At 36.6% G+C, this 19,724-nt stretch overlaps 9 protein-coding genes across 9 annotated transcripts; 6 read left to right on the forward strand and 3 right to left on the reverse strand.

The window, feature by feature from the left end:
* Positions 1 to 913: 913 nt before the first annotated feature.
* On the reverse strand, positions 914 to 4,948 carry SGS1 (ATP-dependent DNA helicase SGS1; the record flags this gene model as incomplete). The annotated part of the gene is made up of 1 exon (XM_003676312.1): positions 914 to 4,948. The coding sequence occupies one exon, from the start codon at positions 4,946 to 4,948 to the stop codon at positions 914 to 916; it is 4,035 nt and encodes a 1,344-aa protein (XP_003676360.1).
* A 380-nt stretch (positions 4,949 to 5,328) lies between these two features.
* On the forward strand, positions 5,329 to 8,001 carry NCAS0D04190 (uncharacterized protein; the record flags this gene model as incomplete). The annotated part of the gene is made up of 1 exon (XM_003676313.1): positions 5,329 to 8,001. The coding sequence occupies one exon, from the start codon at positions 5,329 to 5,331 to the stop codon at positions 7,999 to 8,001; it is 2,673 nt and encodes an 890-aa protein (XP_003676361.1).
* Positions 8,002 to 8,453: 452 nt separating this feature from the next.
* SPG5 (Spg5p) lies at positions 8,454 to 9,371 on the forward strand (the record flags this gene model as incomplete). The annotated part of the gene is made up of 1 exon (XM_003676314.1): positions 8,454 to 9,371. One exon carries the CDS (start codon positions 8,454 to 8,456, stop codon positions 9,369 to 9,371), a length of 918 nt encoding a protein of 305 aa, XP_003676362.1.
* Positions 9,372 to 9,611: 240 nt separating this feature from the next.
* On the forward strand, positions 9,612 to 11,912 carry GYL1 (Gyl1p; the record flags this gene model as incomplete). The annotated part of the gene is made up of 1 exon (XM_003676315.1): positions 9,612 to 11,912. One exon carries the CDS (start codon positions 9,612 to 9,614, stop codon positions 11,910 to 11,912), a length of 2,301 nt encoding a protein of 766 aa, XP_003676363.1.
* A 236-nt stretch (positions 11,913 to 12,148) lies between these two features.
* On the forward strand, positions 12,149 to 12,970 carry MRPL24 (mitochondrial 54S ribosomal protein bL28m; the record flags this gene model as incomplete). The annotated part of the gene is made up of 1 exon (XM_003676316.1): positions 12,149 to 12,970. The coding sequence occupies one exon, from the start codon at positions 12,149 to 12,151 to the stop codon at positions 12,968 to 12,970; it is 822 nt and encodes a 273-aa protein (XP_003676364.1).
* Positions 12,971 to 13,245: 275 nt separating this feature from the next.
* Positions 13,246 to 13,930, forward strand: RPL36A (60S ribosomal protein eL36; the record flags this gene model as incomplete). The annotated part of the gene is made up of 2 exons (XM_003676317.1): positions 13,246 to 13,261; positions 13,644 to 13,930. 2 exons carry the CDS (start codon positions 13,246 to 13,248, stop codon positions 13,928 to 13,930), a joined length of 303 nt encoding a protein of 100 aa, XP_003676365.1.
* Positions 13,931 to 14,696: 766 nt separating this feature from the next.
* On the reverse strand, positions 14,697 to 14,885 carry CMC4 (Cmc4p; the record flags this gene model as incomplete). The annotated part of the gene is made up of 1 exon (XM_003676318.1): positions 14,697 to 14,885. The coding sequence occupies one exon, from the start codon at positions 14,883 to 14,885 to the stop codon at positions 14,697 to 14,699; it is 189 nt and encodes a 62-aa protein (XP_003676366.1).
* Positions 14,886 to 16,868: 1,983 nt separating this feature from the next.
* ICY1 (Icy1p) lies at positions 16,869 to 17,378 on the forward strand (the record flags this gene model as incomplete). Its single annotated transcript, XM_003676319.1, has 1 exon — positions 16,869 to 17,378. One exon carries the CDS (start codon positions 16,869 to 16,871, stop codon positions 17,376 to 17,378), a length of 510 nt encoding a protein of 169 aa, XP_003676367.1.
* A 111-nt stretch (positions 17,379 to 17,489) lies between these two features.
* Positions 17,490 to 18,749, reverse strand: NCAS0D04260 (alkene reductase; the record flags this gene model as incomplete). Its single annotated transcript, XM_003676320.1, has 1 exon — positions 17,490 to 18,749. The coding sequence occupies one exon, from the start codon at positions 18,747 to 18,749 to the stop codon at positions 17,490 to 17,492; it is 1,260 nt and encodes a 419-aa protein (XP_003676368.1).
* Between the last annotated feature and the right edge of the window lie 975 nt (positions 18,750 to 19,724).

Genomic DNA, 19,724 nt, shown 5'->3' on the forward strand with positions numbered 1-19,724 from the left:
TCAACTATATGGTACTTTTGAAGATGTGCAATGGAAGTGTTAAAAGTTTCAAAGGCGATGATTTACTTTCCGCTCACCGAAATCGGTGTTTGTAGATTCGATGTGCTTAGACGAACAATGAAGATAAAAGTATAGAATAGTTTCATTTATATTATGGGAAAAAGAATCTGGCAAGCAAGATTATTTCTTCAAATAGAATAGCATTAAAGAAGAGAAGCAGTTTTCCATTTATAGCTTATCTTATCCTGCAGCGATAACTAAAGTATCAGCGCTGATAAATCAGACTTTGTTTCTTTCAATAAAGTGACAAATGGTACTACGGTCTTTGATAGATATGCAGTTTCTTCAAACACCTCAACTGTCATGGCTTTGAGGAGGAACAAGTCAAATTTAACATAAAAAATAAATTCTTACACGCCTAGAAATGCCAAGTGCTGCACAGTGTACTGTTGAGAGTTTCTCGAGCCTGATATTCTGCCCTCAATGTAATAGGTTTTTAACTTACTGAGGGTAGTAATGTTGGAATCTTGCTTTTATGGATACCCAAACTTTTTTCAATATTGGATGTTCCAAATCACTTGGTTGAAGTGTCAATTATAAACGAAACAGCCACAACTATTCTCAACACAAGGCAAACTATCGCTATTCAAAAAGAAGCAATCTTATAAACGAGGTAATCATTTCACCAACTCCTCTTGGCCACAATAAATTTAACAAAGTAAATAATGCACCATATTCGATGGTTGGTTGCATACAGGTCTTTGACTTTCACGACACGACATTCTTCTATCGTCCAAAAGTTTGAGGAGCATCAACAACCAAATGCTGTCAGAAGTGAATAAATGAAAAATGCTATTGAATAAATACTTGATATGTATAATATATTTGTACGACTGATTTGTATCACCCTTTTCTACGTTTTCTTCTTGCGATTATAACTTTTATAATTATTCGTGTATGAACGTTTGGATCCATAATTATTTTGTTTGGGGCGTAATTGGGTCGATTCGGCAGAGTTTGATGCAGATTTAAATTGGGCGTCACGTAATTGGTTTACAATGGCTTGATTATACTGTTCCTCATCAGGATCCAAACTAAAGTAATGAGATTTTGTGCCACTAGAATTTTGAGAGTTCAGTTCAGGGATACTACTACCATTACTTAACACAATACTATCCTTATTGTTGGAAATGTTTCTTCTATTTTTCCTGAGATTCAGTATTGTCGATTTGAAATATTTAAATTTCTTACGTTGTCTTTCTCCTATACTTGGAATAGACGAAAATTGTTCGGGGGTAACTGGAAGAATGGTAGCTAATTTCTTTAATGCTACATCTGAGAGGAAATTCATTACAGGAGGATTCATTCTATTACCAAGTCCAAGCGACACTTCTCTTAATTTGTTATATGCAGCGGTTATATCTATTAGCTCTTGAGTAGATCTTGATTCTGTGTTATTTTGTAAGGATATTGGTCTTGCAACTTCTGTGTTATTTCCTCTATAAGAAAAGGAGCTCAATTGTTTTGCACTAATAAATGCAGGTTTGGGGACCATTTGCTCACTTCTTGAGGAAGACATTCGACTAGGTGAAGGTCTACTTGCCTCATTTGATGAAGGTGTCCTTGTACCTGCTGAGGAAGATGATGTAAATTGCATTGCAACATCCAATTTCCCGTCGAGCAATTTTTTTGAATTGGGCCCAACTTTAACGTAACTTGCCGCAAACCCACCATTATTCATGATTGAATATTCTTGAAGTATACGTATGGTGACTAAATGAAAAAAGATTCTTTCGATATCGGATTTTGACATTTTTTTGCCAAGTCCATACTGCTCAAGGTTGGTATATCCTGATTGGATGATCTTTGAACTTCTTGAACCCTTAACAATGTCTTGGCATTGGATTAGAGTAACTCTATCGTTTTGGATAGCTTCCACCAGAGAAATAATTTTTTTGGAAATCTCAGTGATATCTCTTTCTTCTGTAATAACGTGTGCGCTATTTTTACAGTTATCACAATTTTTGTGACATAATTTAGAATCAAAATCTTCATTAAAATATGATAAAACCAGTTTTCTTCTACAGTCTGTCATATTATCACAATACGACATTACTTGTTGTAATTTGTTCAAATGTTTCTCTTTATTTTGTCTATCCAAGTTTTCATCCTTTTGAATCATTGTTTGCATGGTTCTTACATCGCGAAATGAGAAATAAGTGATACAATATGAGAATTTACCGTCTCTACCCGCACGACCAGTTTCTTGATAATACCCTTCTAAAGTACGTGGGACGGTAAAATGATATACAAATCGGACATCAGGCTTATCAATACCCATTCCGAATGCCACTGTCGCACAAATTACTTGAATTTCATCAGCTTGCCATGCCTTTTGTACTTTCAATCTATCGTCTGGCTCCATACCTGCATGATAAAATGCACATTTGATACCTTGTCTTTGTAATTTATCAGAGGTTTGTTCACAGGAATTCTTAGAATGACAATAAATAATCCCAGTTTGATTTCTGAACTTGGTTTTAATAGAATCAATAATCTCAAAAATGGCGTTCTTGGTTTTTTTCTTGACTTCATAGTAAAGATTGGTTCTATTAAAACTTTGTTTCAAGAAAACTGGATCTTTCAACTCTAAATTATGAATAATATCCATACGAACTTGTTCACTCGCTGTCGCAGTTAATGCAATCATTGGCACGTCTGGATATTCTCTCTTGAAATATTTAAGCTCTTTATAGTCTGGTCTAAAATCATGACCCCAATTGGAAACACAATGTGCCTCATCAACAACAATACGTGCTAATTTACCATCAGAATGAAGTTTACTAATAGCCCTTTTACATTGTTCAGATGCGCTAATCATTTCTGGAGATATATAGATTAGATCCAATAACCCATGAATGAATAAATTGAAGGTTTGTTTCCTCTGTTCTGCGGTACCTTTTGAACTAAACATACAAGCTTTAATATCTTTTGCTAGGAGATGTTCCACTTGATCTTGCATTAGTGAAATTAGTGGAGAAATAACTATGGTGGTACCTTTTGTTTTACCCGATTTAACCACGGCCGGTAATTGGTAGCATAACGACTTACCACCACCTGTAGGCATCAACACAAAGACGTCTTTACCACTTAACGTGGCGTCTACTGCTTCTAATTGATTCGATCTAAATCCAGGTAATTTGAAAACCTCATGCAGTTTAAAGTCGACTTCATCTGACCATGGGTGTCTTGGTGAGGTTGTTGAATTATGATTTTTTTTAGTGTGGTCGGATGCAATTTCATTCAGTAAGGAAAAATCGTCATCGTCATCATCGTCATCATCATCAGGAAAATCGAGTAATTTGTTCTTGGTTGGACTAATAAATGTATCCTTAGGTTCATTTTTGATTTTCACTGGTGACCAATCCTTGGCAACATCTTCTTGTAATTTCCTCTCAGCTATAATTTTCAAATCGTTATCTAGTTCCTCAATATTTACCATTTGAGTCCCATTTTCTCTTTCTTCATCGAATTGCTCCAAGTCACTATCTGACAAATTATCCTCCTCATCATCATCTTCATTTTCATCACTATTAATAAGCTCCAAATCAGAATGTGATATTGACAATTGAGTATTGTTGATATTATTCGTTCTTGTGTTGTGAAGATTTGGCATACTATCCTCGATAATTATATCCAATTCATCTTCCTCATCCAACAAGTCAATTATGGGCTCGTCACTATCGTTGATAATTTCATCGTGATCAACCATGTCATTAGTAGGTGCTGGCATGGGTAATTCCTTTAGAGGTGATGAATTAATAAGTTCTATATTTTCCCCTTCGGAATCATCTTTGTAGGGAGCATCTTGATCAGGTGCATCATTTATGACAAATTCCAAATCACTTTGGTTTAACCTTTCATCTCTTTCTTCGTCCCTAGTTGTCATATAACTTGAGGCATCGTCATCTTCCGCATCCATTGTATTTTCATGTTGAGTGCTTTCAATTGTTGCGTCTAGTTTCCCCAGTTTATAATCAAATGGATCATCTTTTTCAGGAATTCTGTAATTTATTCTATCATGTCTTTCTCGTAGAGGTCGTTGTGGTGGTGGTGTCGGTATAGAATTATGAATCACTGATTGTTGTGAAAGTATGGTTGGTTCTTCATTGGAAGTTTCGTCATTATCTTCAAGCACTTCTATGAGACCCTCCGTGCTTCTCATCTGTCCCTGTAAGTTGGACGGTGTTCCTGTTGATTCTATAATTGGGTGAGCGGATTCAGTTTTGGCTTTCCTTGCTAACGGTTCTATTCGTGATTCCAAGTCGCTAATTTCAGATTTCAGTCGTATTAAAGCTGGATTTATTTCTTTGGAAAGTTGAGACTTCTTGTTATCCTCTGAAAGAGACGTTGATTCCATTATAGAGCATTTCCTCGAAAAAGTGTTTGATTGATCCTTCAGCTTTTTTATTAGAGCTTCTTGTAAACTTATTAGTTCGTCTTTGGTGGACGAAGACTGTGCGATATTCAATTCCGTCAAATTGTTAGATATGATCGTCGCACTCACTTTTCTTGTCGAATTTACCACACGTTCCTGAGGCGGTTTCATGTTTGTAATAGTCGGCAGTAAAGGTTGTTCCGGTGCCAGCATTGGAATATTATGCTCTAGATCAATGTCAATGGAATAGACGACATTGGAGTCCTTCTGATAGATGCTCGAAGAGCTGTCAGGAATTATCATATCTGCCTCATTCGTAGCGTTCCTCCCTGCAAAATTAGGAGATGCCTGTTTCGTAATGGCGTCAGCCGTTGATCGTATTCTCTTGTGTGTTATGTTCTTATTGATGACTTGCAGGACCAAATCCCTATCATGTTGCAAAACGTTCGTCTCTTTAAGCCATTTGTGTTCTCTCCGCAAGTTATGTGATGGTTTCGTCCTGGCTGACATGACCCTTTGGCTATACTTTGCTTTTAAAACGCAGCCTGAATCTTGTCGTGGGCCTCGAGATGAGATCTGAACTGCTTTTTTCGTTACAGAGGAAAATGTTAAATGTAAATAAAAGCACGAGAGTCCGATGCTTACGTAAGTAAACTATCGTTTTGCACGACCATTTTGTTCGGTTCACTGTCATCCGAGTGTGGGGCACATTTAGTTAAGATCCGGTTTAATGAGGAATAACTACTCATGGATCGGTGTGCCATGATTCCCCTGACTGGGGTGACCAAGTTGATCCGGAGGATTATTATTTAAGCGATGTTTGTAGGTCTTGCCTCTTCTCTGTGTGTGTCGGTTCTACCCTAGTTGTTCTTTGAAAAGTATGGACAACGATGATTGAGAAGAATACTACGAGGTTGAGCAAGGCCTTGGATATTATAGAGCAGGCATGTGACAATTGCAGGTTGAAGAAGCTTAAGTGCTCGAAGGAGACGCCTAAGTGTAGTAAGTGTTTGAAGAATGGTATGAAGTGCTTGTATTCTCCCAAAGTGAAGAGATCACCTCTGACAAGGGTTCATTTAACGCAGACTGAGAATAAGTTGGAGAAATTGGAAAGATTGTTCATTGAGTTGTTCCCCGATGAGAATGTGGAAAATCTGATCCATGTCATGGATTCGAAGGACGTGATGAAGCTACGAGATTTGAAATTGAAAATGGCCCAAATTGTACATTCTGAGGAATCGAACCAAAAGAGCAAAAGTACTTATAATGTGACTAAAAAGAAGATAATACCAAATGAACCAATTGGCAACGAAATACCGATGAGAACGGGATATATCCATCAGCATTCGTTACCAAAGGAACCACTTTATGGTTTCGATTGGAATGAAGAAGATAATGAATCAATGACGACCGTGGATGGAATGTGTCTACTGAATGGAGATTTGGATAATAAAGGTTATTTCGGTGCAGACTCTCAAATATCTCAACTAAGATCGGTAGGTTTTGATTCTAATAATTTCTTATCACAAATAACAAGAAGGCCTGCACCTGTTATTGATAGCTATACCATGAGTTCCAGGACGATGACTTCAAAATTTATTCAAAGCTATTTTGACAATTTCCACATTTACTATCCAATAGTTAAAAAAGACTTTTTTTTACGCATATATAACAATGGGAACCATTTAACAGGACCAAACGATAAACAGGTTTGGCAACTGCTTTTAAATATTGTATTGGCCATTGGTGCATGGTGCGTAGATGGAGATGCCACGGAAATAGATTTATTTTATTATCAAAGTGCTAAATCTCATTTGACTGGTAAACTTTTTGAATCTGGTTCAACCCGATTAGTTGTTTGTTTTTTCTTATTGTCCAAATATGCACAGTGGAGACAAAAATCAAACTCTGCTTACCAGTATATTGGTCATTCTCTAAGGTTAGCCACTTCATTGGGACTTTACAAGGAGCTACCGAACACTATCCAAGATAAGTTAGCCATAGAACAACGAAGGAGGACTTGGTGGAGTATTTTCAATCAAGATTTTAAAATATCCTTATTGTTTGGTAGACCTTTACAATGTTCTTTACCATTCGAAGAGATAACAATCAATTTACCCACCCCAATAAACGATGATAAATTCCATTTCTTGACCAATGCAAATAATACAATACCTACCATTTATGATGAAACCATTCATATGGTTAAATTATATCGATTATTTTATGACCATGCTACGCCGTTGAACACATTAAGTATTAGTGACATTATCAGAATTTCCAATAAGATAAAGGCATTTTCTAATGACTTGCCATATTTTTTGAAAGTAATACCAGACTCCCATAATAATTTACATCCAAATCCATCACATCCATGGGTAAATTTCGCAAAACATTCAATATTTTGGGAGCAACAATCGCTAAATTTATACGTCTTGAGAAATTTGAAATTCTCCAAGGACGATTCCACAGAAGATTTAAGAGATTGTGAAAAGTTATTATTTGAAATACCGCAGAATTTGATTGATTCCATATCTCATTATATTGCGGCAACGGTTCTTCAGCCACTCCAGTCTTGGAACTGTATCTTTTATTTATTTAATGCTGCTTTACTTCCATTGACCATTTTATTATCAAATATGAAGAATAAGGGAGTTAGCTCTAAAATTTCCTCAAAATGTTATACTCAATTGAGGAAGATTCTAGAAATACTGAAGGGGATTAAGAATTTTGAGATATCAAGCTGTGAAAAGTTTATTCAAATTTTAGCTCAAATATGTACGGAAAATAATGATACTTCAACCTCCACAGGAGCCGATGATTCGTATGATGAAATGCACAATGAAAAGGAATCACCAATGACAAGCAACCATGAGTTCCATAATAGCATAACAGAAATTACTATTAACCACCACAGCAAGAATGAGTCTATAAGTAAAAATATACCACAACCCATGACACCAAGTGGAATGTCATCAATCGCATTGACGCCGAATTTATTGAACTCTCCACCTGTTTCATTCAGGACAAATGAACTTAGTTTTACAGATCTAATGAGGACGCTCCCTCAAAAGAATAAGTCTCGTTCGAATGATATGAGTCCAAGATTAGAAGCAATCTCACCAAAATCACAACCTAAACATATTGGAACTATAGATTCGATAATGCAAAAACCTCATCAATTGCCCCCACTGAATGAAGGTATTCCCTTAACACATCCAACCTACTTTCACAATGGCAATACTACACAGCCCTCGCCTCAATCTACTTTTCCCTTTTTAAAACCAGCAGTACCTGTCAATGCTCCGAGAGATTATAACTCAACGAAGAAGAATGTTCAAGATGATGTGGACCCGACATTTAATATGGAAAGGCAGAGTTCTGCAACAACTTCGATCTTCCCGTCTTGGAACAGTTCTTCTGGACTTACTGAAGATATGGGGACCTTTGGTGACCCTATAGGTGCAACTTCACCTATACCATCCACTGGGTTTGGAATCCCAGGAGGTCTTTTTAATACGACGACTATTGATGACGTTTATAACTATTTATTTGATAAATAAGCACTATAAAAAATGAAGTAATGATTACAATGTGCTTTATAAATTGTTTTTGCTTTAATTTCTTTGGTAATATAGAGAGAATAGTGTCTTTCCAGTAAAGTTAGGTGTGTTTCTTCCATAATATTGAATAATGTCTCAAAAGCAGGAAAGAAATGAGCTTTCAAGCTCTCACCCTCTCACAACCATATTAGCTTTCTTTACCAGTACGCAAAATTTATTTTACACTGTCAGTAAAGATATTGTGGGTCCAACTGAAACCTTTATCACCTTTACAGACCGAAGAAGTATTTATTAACGACTTTTTTATTATTTTCTTATTTTTCGATGAGCATTAGTGACATTGACGGACGCATTGTCCAATTTGAAAATGAGTGGTTAAATTAAAAGAATGACCGATCATCGACCGATAGAACAAGTAACTAAGGGTCAAACTGCAACTACCACGACTAATCATGGCTCCCAGTAACTGGTTAAAGTGGGTTGACACCACCAAGAGACAAATACGGCAACTAGGAAGAACCATCGATGCCAGACTAACTGGTCTCGCCAACGGACGCATTGGTGGATCTAACGAGTCATCCTTGCTAAGAAGACGCATACCCATTCCAATACGTGTTCCTGTTAGAAACTCTATGGGAACAGGACTATTCAATCGTTATTTGTTCCAGAAAAATCAATTCATACGTGCCCTTGGCACCCAACTGAGGGTACCCATTTCCATCCGTCTTTTCTCCTATGATACTTTCAGGAATGGGGATAATGGGTTTGCTAAGAATAACGTACCTAGAGGATTGTATCAGAACTGGAATATGGTAACTCCAACGAGATTATTGGAGAGGAAGCTGCTTTATTCTACAGCATCGATCAGGTACACGAAAGAGGCGATCAAGATGTTGAAGGCGTCATTATCTTGGGCTCCCAACAGCCTGAAGAAGTCGATTGAAGACTATAAGACTTTCAAGATGATGGATACAGGCAGGGGATCTTTCTTGGAATTTAAGCTACCTAAGATAAACCAAATTGAATCAGTAACGTTCTTGAATGAGAACGTGGTGGACCAATGGCAAGAAATATTATCTGGGAACATGAAGCAACTGAAAGAGATCCAGGATTCTATTAACCAGGTATTCCAACAATACGGTTCTTTGCCTGTGTCGACGTCAGCCGATGGTAACATACAAATTCATTTCCCTAACACAAATGCTTTTGAAACAGAAGCACTGGTAGCCGATATTGGTGTAACCAACGGAATCGTCTATTCTCAAGAGCCCAATCAGTCGAATGAAGAGACAGACATTTTATCAAATTGGAATTCTTGGGAAGATTTAAGTGGCACGAGGACTTTTTCTCCAGTTTTATCAGAAGTTTGAAGTTTAGCTCACCCTTTATTTTGCATTTTGTAGCTGTTCCATACATTAAAATATATCCTTCTATATATTTACATAAAAATATAACGAATTATGATTTACGATTATTTTTGTCATTCTTACTTTTCGAGGTTTATCTCTCCGAATCGTTCACAATCAGTTTCATAAAAGTTGAGCGAAGATGTAAAAGGGGACAGATAGGTCCAATTCCATCTAACGACTTTAACCGCAAGACAAGCAAAGATGTCGCATGAGAACGAAGATGTCGAGAACCTAAATCAATCAGAGCAAGAAGTAGACTTGAATGCCCCTATTGAGGATGAACCAATTACAACTGAAGATAAAGAAGAAAACGAGAACGAGAACGATGCAACAGCCATATCAGATACAGATAAAGCTAATGACATCGTCGCAGAACCAGAGGAAGAGGAGGAAGCAATGAGCCTAAATGAGCCCATGGAAGAAGTTCCATCTTTGGGAGAATCATTCATCGATGATGAGGAAGATGTAGAAGGTAAAGATCAGAAAAGCATGCCAAATCCAGTGTTGGTTGGCGTGAAAGAAGATTCATCAACTGTGCCTAATTCATTCACAGATGTTGACTTGAGTGACTCTATTCCAAATATGGTGGCACCTACTTCAGATCTACCTGAAATTGAGGAACCACAATCTCAAAGAGCCGATATCCCGGAAGCACTAATAAAGCAACTAGATAAAGAACAAGGTCAAATACAGCAAGCAATTACAATTATTTCATCACCACCCCTTCCTCCAAGGGACCATTTGGGACAGGATGTGCCAATTGTCGCCCCGATGAAACCACCAGTTTCACCTACTCTCCCTCCAAGAACCAACATAAGTAAAAATGAAAACCTTGAGGGACCAACTTTACCACCAAGAGAACCTATCTCAAAGGAAACCTCAAACTCCTTGACACCTCCTCCACCAGCACTCCCTCGACGTACTTCAGTCATTGATACAACTCTAGTTGTGCAGACAAGGAAACTAATGACAGAGGGCCCAGACGTCCTATATCAACCGAACGACATGTTAAATGATGAAACCCTTGAAGGTTTAAACATTTCCAAGACATGGGAACAATTCTTGGAGAACCCAACTGAAATAATTGAAGAACAGACTGATTCATTGATGGAAGAATTATCAAAGGGTGTTCCGGAACCCATCCATTCACTAGTATGGCAAACTTTCTCCAATATCAACATTGCCACTGAGGAAAGATATAATGCTTTATTAGCTAAGGATCTAGCTTTTGAAGATGGCATTCTAGATTATTTGAAAGACCCTGATACTGATTATGTCTCAACTGAAGATATGGGCTCGATATTCAACGTAATAAGGTCTTACTATGCTTCTTTGAGTACCCAAAAGGAACAATTCGATACCGGTATTACCTATGCAACCATTGGTCTCTTAAGTGGTTGTGAAAATGAAGAAATCAAAGCCTTTAGCTTGTTAGAGGCTTTAATGATTAAGTACAGATTAGGGGAATTATTTCAGGATAATGGGTTTGCACTACACTTATATTGTTTGGATAGAATGTTGGAGGAAGATCATTCTGAATTGTATAATCACTTAATGAAATTAGGCATTAAATCATCCATGTTTGTAGAAAGGTGGTTTAAGACCTTCTTCGTCTTTTTAAATGACGACGTTTCACATATCGCACGTTTACTCGACATTATATTTGCTGAGGGAACATACGCACTAATAAGATTTGCGCTCATATTGATGGTTAAGAATGAAGAAACAATTATGAAGATGGAATTTGATGAATTATTGCAATTTTTTAGATTGGAAATAATTGCATGTTACAAACTCAATGAATCGTCAGCAGCAGTAGATAATTCCAATGGGGAGAATGATGAGCAGAATGCTGATAGTGTTGATACAGATGAAGTAAACAGTGTTATCCGTAAAGACTTAGGGAATATGACTTTAAATATCGATCAATTTGTCAAGGATGCTATGACGGAGATTGAACTGACACCGGCAAAGATAAGGACATTCTCAATGGAATATGAAGAAATTCATAGGGTGGAACATGAGAAGGAAGAACAATTTGCAAGTATGAGATCTAAGAATGAAGCTTTACAAACTGACGTGAAAAAACTAGAATGTGACTACACTTCATTAAATAGGGAGCACGTTTTAATGGCGAACGAGTTAATTAAGAACCGTTTAAACATTGCAGCCATTGAAAAAGAAAATGTTTCGTTAAAAATGGAAGTGCTCAAAGTAAAGAAAAGAATTGATCAAGAGATTAAAGAACAAAAGGCACAAGGCCTACATGGTGTACCAACAACATTAAAACAAGAAGTTGACAAGGCATTGAAGGAAAATGAAAAAGTTATGAGACAAAATCTAATCTATCAAGATAAGATTGATGAGCTGAGTGCGCTTGTTGAAAAGATTAAGGCTGCTAACGAAGCAGGAGAACCAATAGAGGTCCAGACACAAGCAGGTTTCTTAAGACAACCGTTATTGAACGGTGGATGGTCAGGCATCAAAAAAGTTTTTAAATGAGGTTATCTCAACTGTTTGTCGATAGTATGTGACTATATATTACTTAAAAAAGTTATTCCAAATACAATAACTATTGTCTTATATAGTTGTTTTTCTTGTCGACATTATAGTCACTTTCGCATTTCATGAAGACAAAGCCCGAAGAAATTCCAGCCAGTAACATCTACTTGTAAAGGATACTCAAGGAAACAGATAATTACTTAGAGAAGAGGAACCCAAGTATACGCGCATAGAAGATGAAGGCTGGTATAAATAACGTTGGAATACTTTCCACTAAGAGAAGTTTTTCGTCCACAATAGTCCCTCTAAAACGATGGAAGCTGATAGAATCAAGAAAAGTGGCACAGAAGCCTGCTTATAAGGTCGGTGATGTTAGACCCGCTTATATGCCCAAGAAGAGAATTGAGTTCCCAGACTATAAATATGGAGAAAGTCAGATTTTCAAGCAAAGCAATAAGGGACTTTATGGTGGTTCTTTTATTCAACATGGGAATAATATATCTGAGAGTAAGCAAAAGACAAGGAGGACATGGCTACCTAATATAGTTAGAAAGAAGTTATGGAGTGAGACTTTGAATGATAAGATTGATGTCAAGATGACAACGAAAGTCTTAAAAACAATTAGTAAAGAAGGTGGTATCGATAATTATTTACTTAAGGATAAATCAGCAAGAATAAAAGAGTTAGGACCCACAGGTTGGAAATTACGTTATACAGTCTTGAAAAAGAAGGATTCTATTGAGAACCCACTCCACAAAAATGCTAAATTAGTTACAACGCCTACTGGTGAGCAAGCAAAAATTTATTATAGGGAGAATGTTAACGGAAACAAGTTACTGATTACTGCCGGGAAAAGGAAACTATTAAAGTTACTGTTCCCGCTAGAAAGAATGGAGCAACGAATTGAAGGGCAGCAGTTAAACTATAAAAAGTTTGTTGAGCTACACTCGCGAGCTGCAGTTAGAGATATTGTAGCCAAACTGGAAAAATACAACTTTGACTTATCGACGATCACTGTTCCCAATCCCAATATTCAGAAGAGCGTATCAGACGCATGAACATTCCAAATATGATATTAGCGTGTAAATAAATAAATAAATAAATAAATAATCCCACTATAAATGATTGTTATCAACGACTGCTTTTACATCCTTACCCCAATGGTACATCCAAACATTTATAGTGTGTCCGGGTCACTTCTGGATTTTTTTGAGAAATATTGTCCCGCGCAACAACAACAATGATGGATTGAATAGATATTGAAAAGTAACGATTGGCACAGTAGTGGATACAGTAATAGATTAAAGGACCCAAGCACAATAATATAATAAAAATGGCCGTCAAGTCAGGTATGTTTTCAAACCCGCAAGCAGAAATGAGTGTTGAACGTTTGAATTAGGAAAAAACAAGGAACTAGGAAATGGTGAAGAATTAGAGCATAATTTATAGAGAATTAGCATCCAGACTAAGAAACCATGTTTTGTAAATGATAGACACTTTGAAATAATGAACACACAACATTTTTCTATTGAAAGATCCGTCTAAAGAGTTATAAGGGAAGGAGAACCAGATATTCCTCTTTAGAATTACTCAACTATGCATAAAATTATTCAGATTCAATTTTTTTCCATATCAATAAATCAGACGTTTAAAGTACATTTATGACCGTCGAGTGAACCTAATAATACTAACAAACTATTGTGAATAATGAATTTACTTAATTTTTTACAGGTATCGCTGTTGGTTTAAACAAGGGTAAGAAGGTCACTTCTATGACTCCAGCCCCAAAGATTTCTTACAAGAAGGGTGTTTCATCTAACAGAACTAAGTTCGTTAGATCCTTAGTTAAGGAAATTGCTGGTTTGGCTCCATACGAAAGAAGATTGATTGATTTGGTCAGAAACTCTGGTGAAAAGAGAGCTAGAAAGGTCGCCAAGAAGAGATTAGGGTCTTTCAAGAGAGCTAAGGCTAAGGTTGAAGAAATGAACAACGTTATCGCTGCTTCCCGTCGTCATTAAGCTCATTCATAAGTATATGTTTCTCCTAATGTATATATAAATTTCAATAAATTTCAAATAATCAAAACATAACAATATTATAATAATAGCCCTAAGTAATAAGTTCCTGAAATGATGTTAATGGCGGCTATTTGAAAATAATATGTTCCAAGCTACATACATTCAATAATGTAAGGAAAAGAGCAAGCAGTGTGATAAGCATCTCATTTTAAATTACTAGAAATTTGGATTCCGTGATTTTTGACCCTATCTAACACTAAAATGATTAAATCTTATTCTTTTATTATGCCGATTACATAAACCCTGATATTCGTCAAACATTTTACCCGGAAAATTCAAGATAAATTTTTTTTTTGACGTTATTTTTTCTCTCGAGTATAAAAGGGAAGCAATATGAAAATAACTAGATTGTAGACGTTAGGATTTTTCTTTAGAGTTTTTTTTTTAAAAGAAACCATACAATGTCTTTTATAAGAATAGACACCCAGAGTCACGATTCGTTTTTCGGATGAAATATGCCAGTGAACGTATATATTCCATTCGTGGAATCATACGGTAGGATACTCGATATTCTACTGTCGTGCTCGCGGTTGATCTTAGATTAATCCTTGTAAAAGGAATTTGGAATGTATCTACCCTGGAAGTATGAATTAATATACTTATAATTAGATCCATCTTCACTACAAACCTATGTCATAAAGAGAGAAAAAGAAAAAGGTTTTCTTTATACGTTTTAAATAGTTGTATTATTTATTGTTCGGACTTGTTACGTAGCATTACTATCATCATCTGTTTGGTTCAATCCTCTTTGTTCCATTTTCAGATGAAGTAAGTTTGGTTTGGGACAACATGGAGATTTAGCATCGTCTCCATTTTCTTTATAGAATTTGAAACAACATTGATAAAGAGAATCAATGAGTTTTTCACATTTAGATTCATCATAGTTATTACCCATCAAGCAGTCTGCGAAGGGGAGTTAGTAATTTACTCTGAAAGGTTTGATTCCGGACCGTAAATGTAACCGTAAATGTAACATACCTTGAATTCTACATGCTTCCTTTTGACAAGGGCTGGACATTATACTGAAATGGTGTATGTGTATTTCCACTTGAACTAGTTATTTGAAGTTGTAGAGATACATGTGAAGTTCTCTAAGCTATGAAATTATGTGTTGTAAATGTATCATCAGGTCATATAAGGGAACCCGTTCATTGGAGGGCGAAAAAGAGAAATTGCAATACAAAAATTTGAATCCAAAAAAAATGCTGGAAAACATTAATTGAAGCTTCAGGGACATTCAAGAAATGAGCTGTTATACATTTTATCTTGATAATTTTATTGGAACATTTCAATTTTATTTATTTAATATTTCAGAATTTTTCTAGTTCTCAAGAATTGAAAATCTTTCAAATTATAAATGTTTAAAATAATTATAAATTACTAAAATTAAAAATCGACCCCACTATCGGTAGGAAAACTGTTTCAGCAAAATTACTATTGTGCCGTTATCCCTCTCTACCAAGTTTTAACTGAATTGACCCTTTAAAGAAAGAAAAGTTGATTCTCTCTGTTTTCGGTTTTCTACTACAAAATACATACTCGTTGGAATAAAAGATGACTCCGTTTCGGTTTTTTGTTTTCTAAGAGGTTCTAAACAAGCTTTAATCACGATAGTTGTCAATGTTTACATGACAAACCAAAGAGGAAATTTTCATTTTTTGCTGGAAGTTGGAGATGTGAGAGCAAAAAGAATTTTTATTTCAAGTTTTCTAGCTAATATAGGCGATGAACATAAAGTTGAGAATATGGAACTATATAGAGATCATGTTCTTATCAACCTACCGCTTCTTCCCTGGTCCATTGATTAATGTTATCTGGTTGCAAGTGATAAGGGAAAACATCACATCGCGCCACATGAACGTTGTAATTTCTGACGCGTCACGAAACAGATAGGGAGGGAGGGAGAAGTCAAATTGTAATGAAAAGAAATACTTAATAATTTTGTTACTCATGGAAAGTAGAAAGACCCAATGATTTATTGAGGGAGGTTTGGAACGCAGTTTCCCCAAGTAGCAGACCGATATATCAATGTAGAAGGTGCTTCAAAAAACGTACCTGAACTTACAACAATCCATATTTATGTAAACAAACACACAACTAACGAATAAGACAATTGCCCCTAATTTCTTGTATACGTCCACCTATGTATGACTTTAGTCCTGGTGTCTCCGGTGAAGACAAGGGTACCTCCAGCACATGGCGAATCCGCCTAATAACCAGATAATACAAACGTCCTTGCACCTGGATACGCCAACAGTTGTAGCCATTGGTTTCCCGGTATCCGGCATAGTGGTTCGTTACTTAGTCAGTCAGTCAGTCACAGTGTGGCCTGGAAATGGGACGTGGAATTGGGGTGTCCGTTCCAGGAAGTCCGAGGGTATTAATTTCACTTGAGCGGGTTAATTTGGCTGGCCTCGGAGTCTTTGTCATATTTTTTCAGTGCAAAAATTTTCGCGTGAGTCAAAACTGTGGCTTTCCAAACGGGGGTGCTCCCCGGGTAACCCCCTGGGGAAGAGTCACCGCCCAGAAAGACACGCACAGGAAACGAAACAACGTGACAGGGAAATTCATTTGAGGTGGAATTGTTTCAGTGAGTGAGTAATCCCCCCTCTATATTTCTATTCACTGACACGGTCGATCATTCCATGCAGTAATTAACCGATCTGTTTATCAACCAGGCTCTCTCCACGTCGATAAGGAAAACTTGGTATATAAACAACACGTTTATCTGGTATTCATTGATCCGTATCTTCTCTGTCTCTCTTACTTCTTGTTCATCTTAAAGGAACCGACCATTGAACACATTGTACTAAAATAAAATAAATGGATAATAATACAAATAAAAACTACCAACAAACAAACCTTATTACAAAGTACAATGTCATTCCCAATCGAACTAATAGCCCAAACATCACTGGATGAGGACGTTTTCTCATTCTCATTAAATAATGAAAATAATTACATGGACGAAAATTGCTTTACAACCGCCATGGCTTCACCTTTAGATTTAAACACTCACATCCACGAAAATGAAATGGATGAAGAACAGGAACAAGAGGAAGAGGACGATTACGAAGATCTATCGTTACTAAACTCACCCTTGTCTCTAAATAACTCTCATATGAAATTACAAAATAATAACAGCAACAACAGACTGTCTCAAAAAACATTTGAGTCGCCCGCCTTACTACATTCCTTCGAAGATGATGACATTTTCCAATTGGACGATTCAGAAATACAATTCAACATGGATTCGATGACCGCGTCATCCGCCTCATCGTGGGATCATCCTCGTGTTAAGGAAGCTAAGAATATAACGGATAGATTGACTGAATCTTATGCTAATGCAGCTCAACAAAATTATAGATTGTGGTTATCTAGTTTTTAGACCTCATATAAATATATTAAATAATAAAATAATAATAAAATTCTTCAATTAAAATTTTGCTATATATAATACGTCTGTAAAAAATAAAAAAGTTAACAAACACACACACATCTATTCTTCGTGCTTGTAACCTAAGGCAACTGCTTCAGAATAAGTAGGATAATCAGTCAAACCTTCAGCAGTTCTACCAAAAAATGTATGTCTGTTATATTTGTTCAAAGGTAATCCTCCCTCCAAACGATCAGGTAAATCAGGATTTGAAATCCAAAATCTCCCATATGCAATCAAAGTTCTGTCATTTTCAACCATTTTCTTAACAATTTCTGGATGCAAGGTCAAATTACCTGAACGAATAATAGCACCTTTCCAAATGGAAAAGACAAAATCATTAGTACCATTCATATCCATACCGGTACCCTCTGGTAAAAATGGATCAGTAACACGAGGTTCACCCAAATGCACATAAGCTAAACGTTTACCAGCTCTCCCTCTCTTTTCCAATTCACCTAACAAATAGGCAAAGGTAGCCAATAAAGTTGGATCGCTACCACCAGACATTCCCAAATATCTTCCCCATGGTGTCAACCTAATACCAATTTTCTTGGCACCAACAGCATCAATACAAGCATTGACAACTTCTAAGACAATACGAGCTCTATTTTCAATGGATCCACCGTATTCATCAGTTCTCTTGTTTGAAATGGGGTCCAAGAATTGATTCAAGAAAAATCCAAAGGCACTATGGATTTCCACACCATCGGCACCAGCTTTAATGGAATTTTTAGATGCATTAGCAAAATCTTGAATAATACCTTTAATCTCATCCTTAGTTAACCCATGTTGACGATTATTAGAATAGAAGGCAGCCTCCTTGTGTGCATTATCAATGTAAACATCATCTGAGGCAGAAATGTACCTCAATCCATCTCTTTTCAAATTACCTGGAAGTCCATGACGTCCTAAGGCCCAAAATTGAATGAAAATGTAAGATCCATTATCATGAACTTTCTTAATAACCTTACTCCATGCTTCAACCTGTGTATCGTTCCAAATACCTGGTACATCATCAATACCACCAGCTTGTGGAGAAATAACAGCAGCTTCTGAGATTAAGAAAGTACCTGGTCTCTTGGAACGTTGATCGTAATATTCACTGGATAATTCAACATTTGGGATTTGACCAGGGTAAATGGCTCTCAATCTGGTTAATGGAGCCATAACGGCACGATGGTCTAATTCCATGTTACCCAATTTCATGGGCTTGAATAAATTAGTGCCCTTAAGTGGTTGTTGGTTCCCTGTTGCAAATGACATTTTTTTTTTTTGGTTCAGTTGTTTTGATTTACTGTTTATGATTGTTACTTTTTTCATTATCAAAACATGAATGGAGGAGAATTATTTCTTTAGTTGGTTTACATGCTTCCTTTTATATGCCAAAGTTCATGATAGAGATGCCCAATATTTAAAATTGATTTCCAGTTTTTTCAATTGATATAATTATTGTTTGTATTAGGGTCTTTGGTACGATGGTGTCTCAGAGCGACAGAGACGGATGCGGATGCGGAGACGGAGACGGAGACGGATAAATATGCGGAAGTGTCACATAGCTTACCTGGTTCTCTATCTACGGAACACCTGTTTTGCAAGGATTTGGGGTCATAAATCAGCGGAAATCGTGACTTCCCAGGATTAAATATAGTTCGAACTAAGAAAATGTGTCACCGGATATCGGCTCCGGTCGGCCCGCGGACCCGGTTGACAAATTTTTGTATCCGTCTTGCAATGTTTTATACTAAACAATAAGGTACCGTACAATTCTGGAAGACGTTCCTGTTAAAGAAATGAAGCAAAATGGATGATTTATTTGATTTCCGGGACTTGTATAGTTTTTTTCTCGGGGAGAACTGTTGTTTAGAGAATGAATTAAAATAATCATTGTAGAATTCTTAACGACATCGTGGGGACTTTGGGGACTCACATGTTGCATTGTAATCTAAGGAAGTTTTCAATCCAGTACTGGCTCAGAAAAATCTATCTATTTTTTACTGAGGGAAGGTGCACTAAGCGTTGCAGTATTTTAATAAACATTTTCAAGTACGCAGGTTGAATGATTGAAGAGTACAGTCTTAGTGATTCGGGATGACAAAAATAAGGACAATCCAACATTCCAGTACACTAATAACATGTTAGCCAAGTTGTTCCCTGTAGTACAGTTTACAACAAGCTCAGTTTTCTGAGTTTTGTCTTCTTTGCTGTTTCGTTGGAGGGAATAATCTTCGATATTTTAGGGGGCCGGCTCTATTCTCGGGTCCTTCCCCTCGGATCTACCACATCCCTCGATTATCA

Source organism: Naumovozyma castellii, chromosome 4 (assembly GCF_000237345.1).
Source record: "Naumovozyma castellii chromosome 4, complete genome".
Classification (NCBI taxonomy): Eukaryota; Fungi; Ascomycota; class Saccharomycetes; order Saccharomycetales; family Saccharomycetaceae; genus Naumovozyma; species Naumovozyma castellii.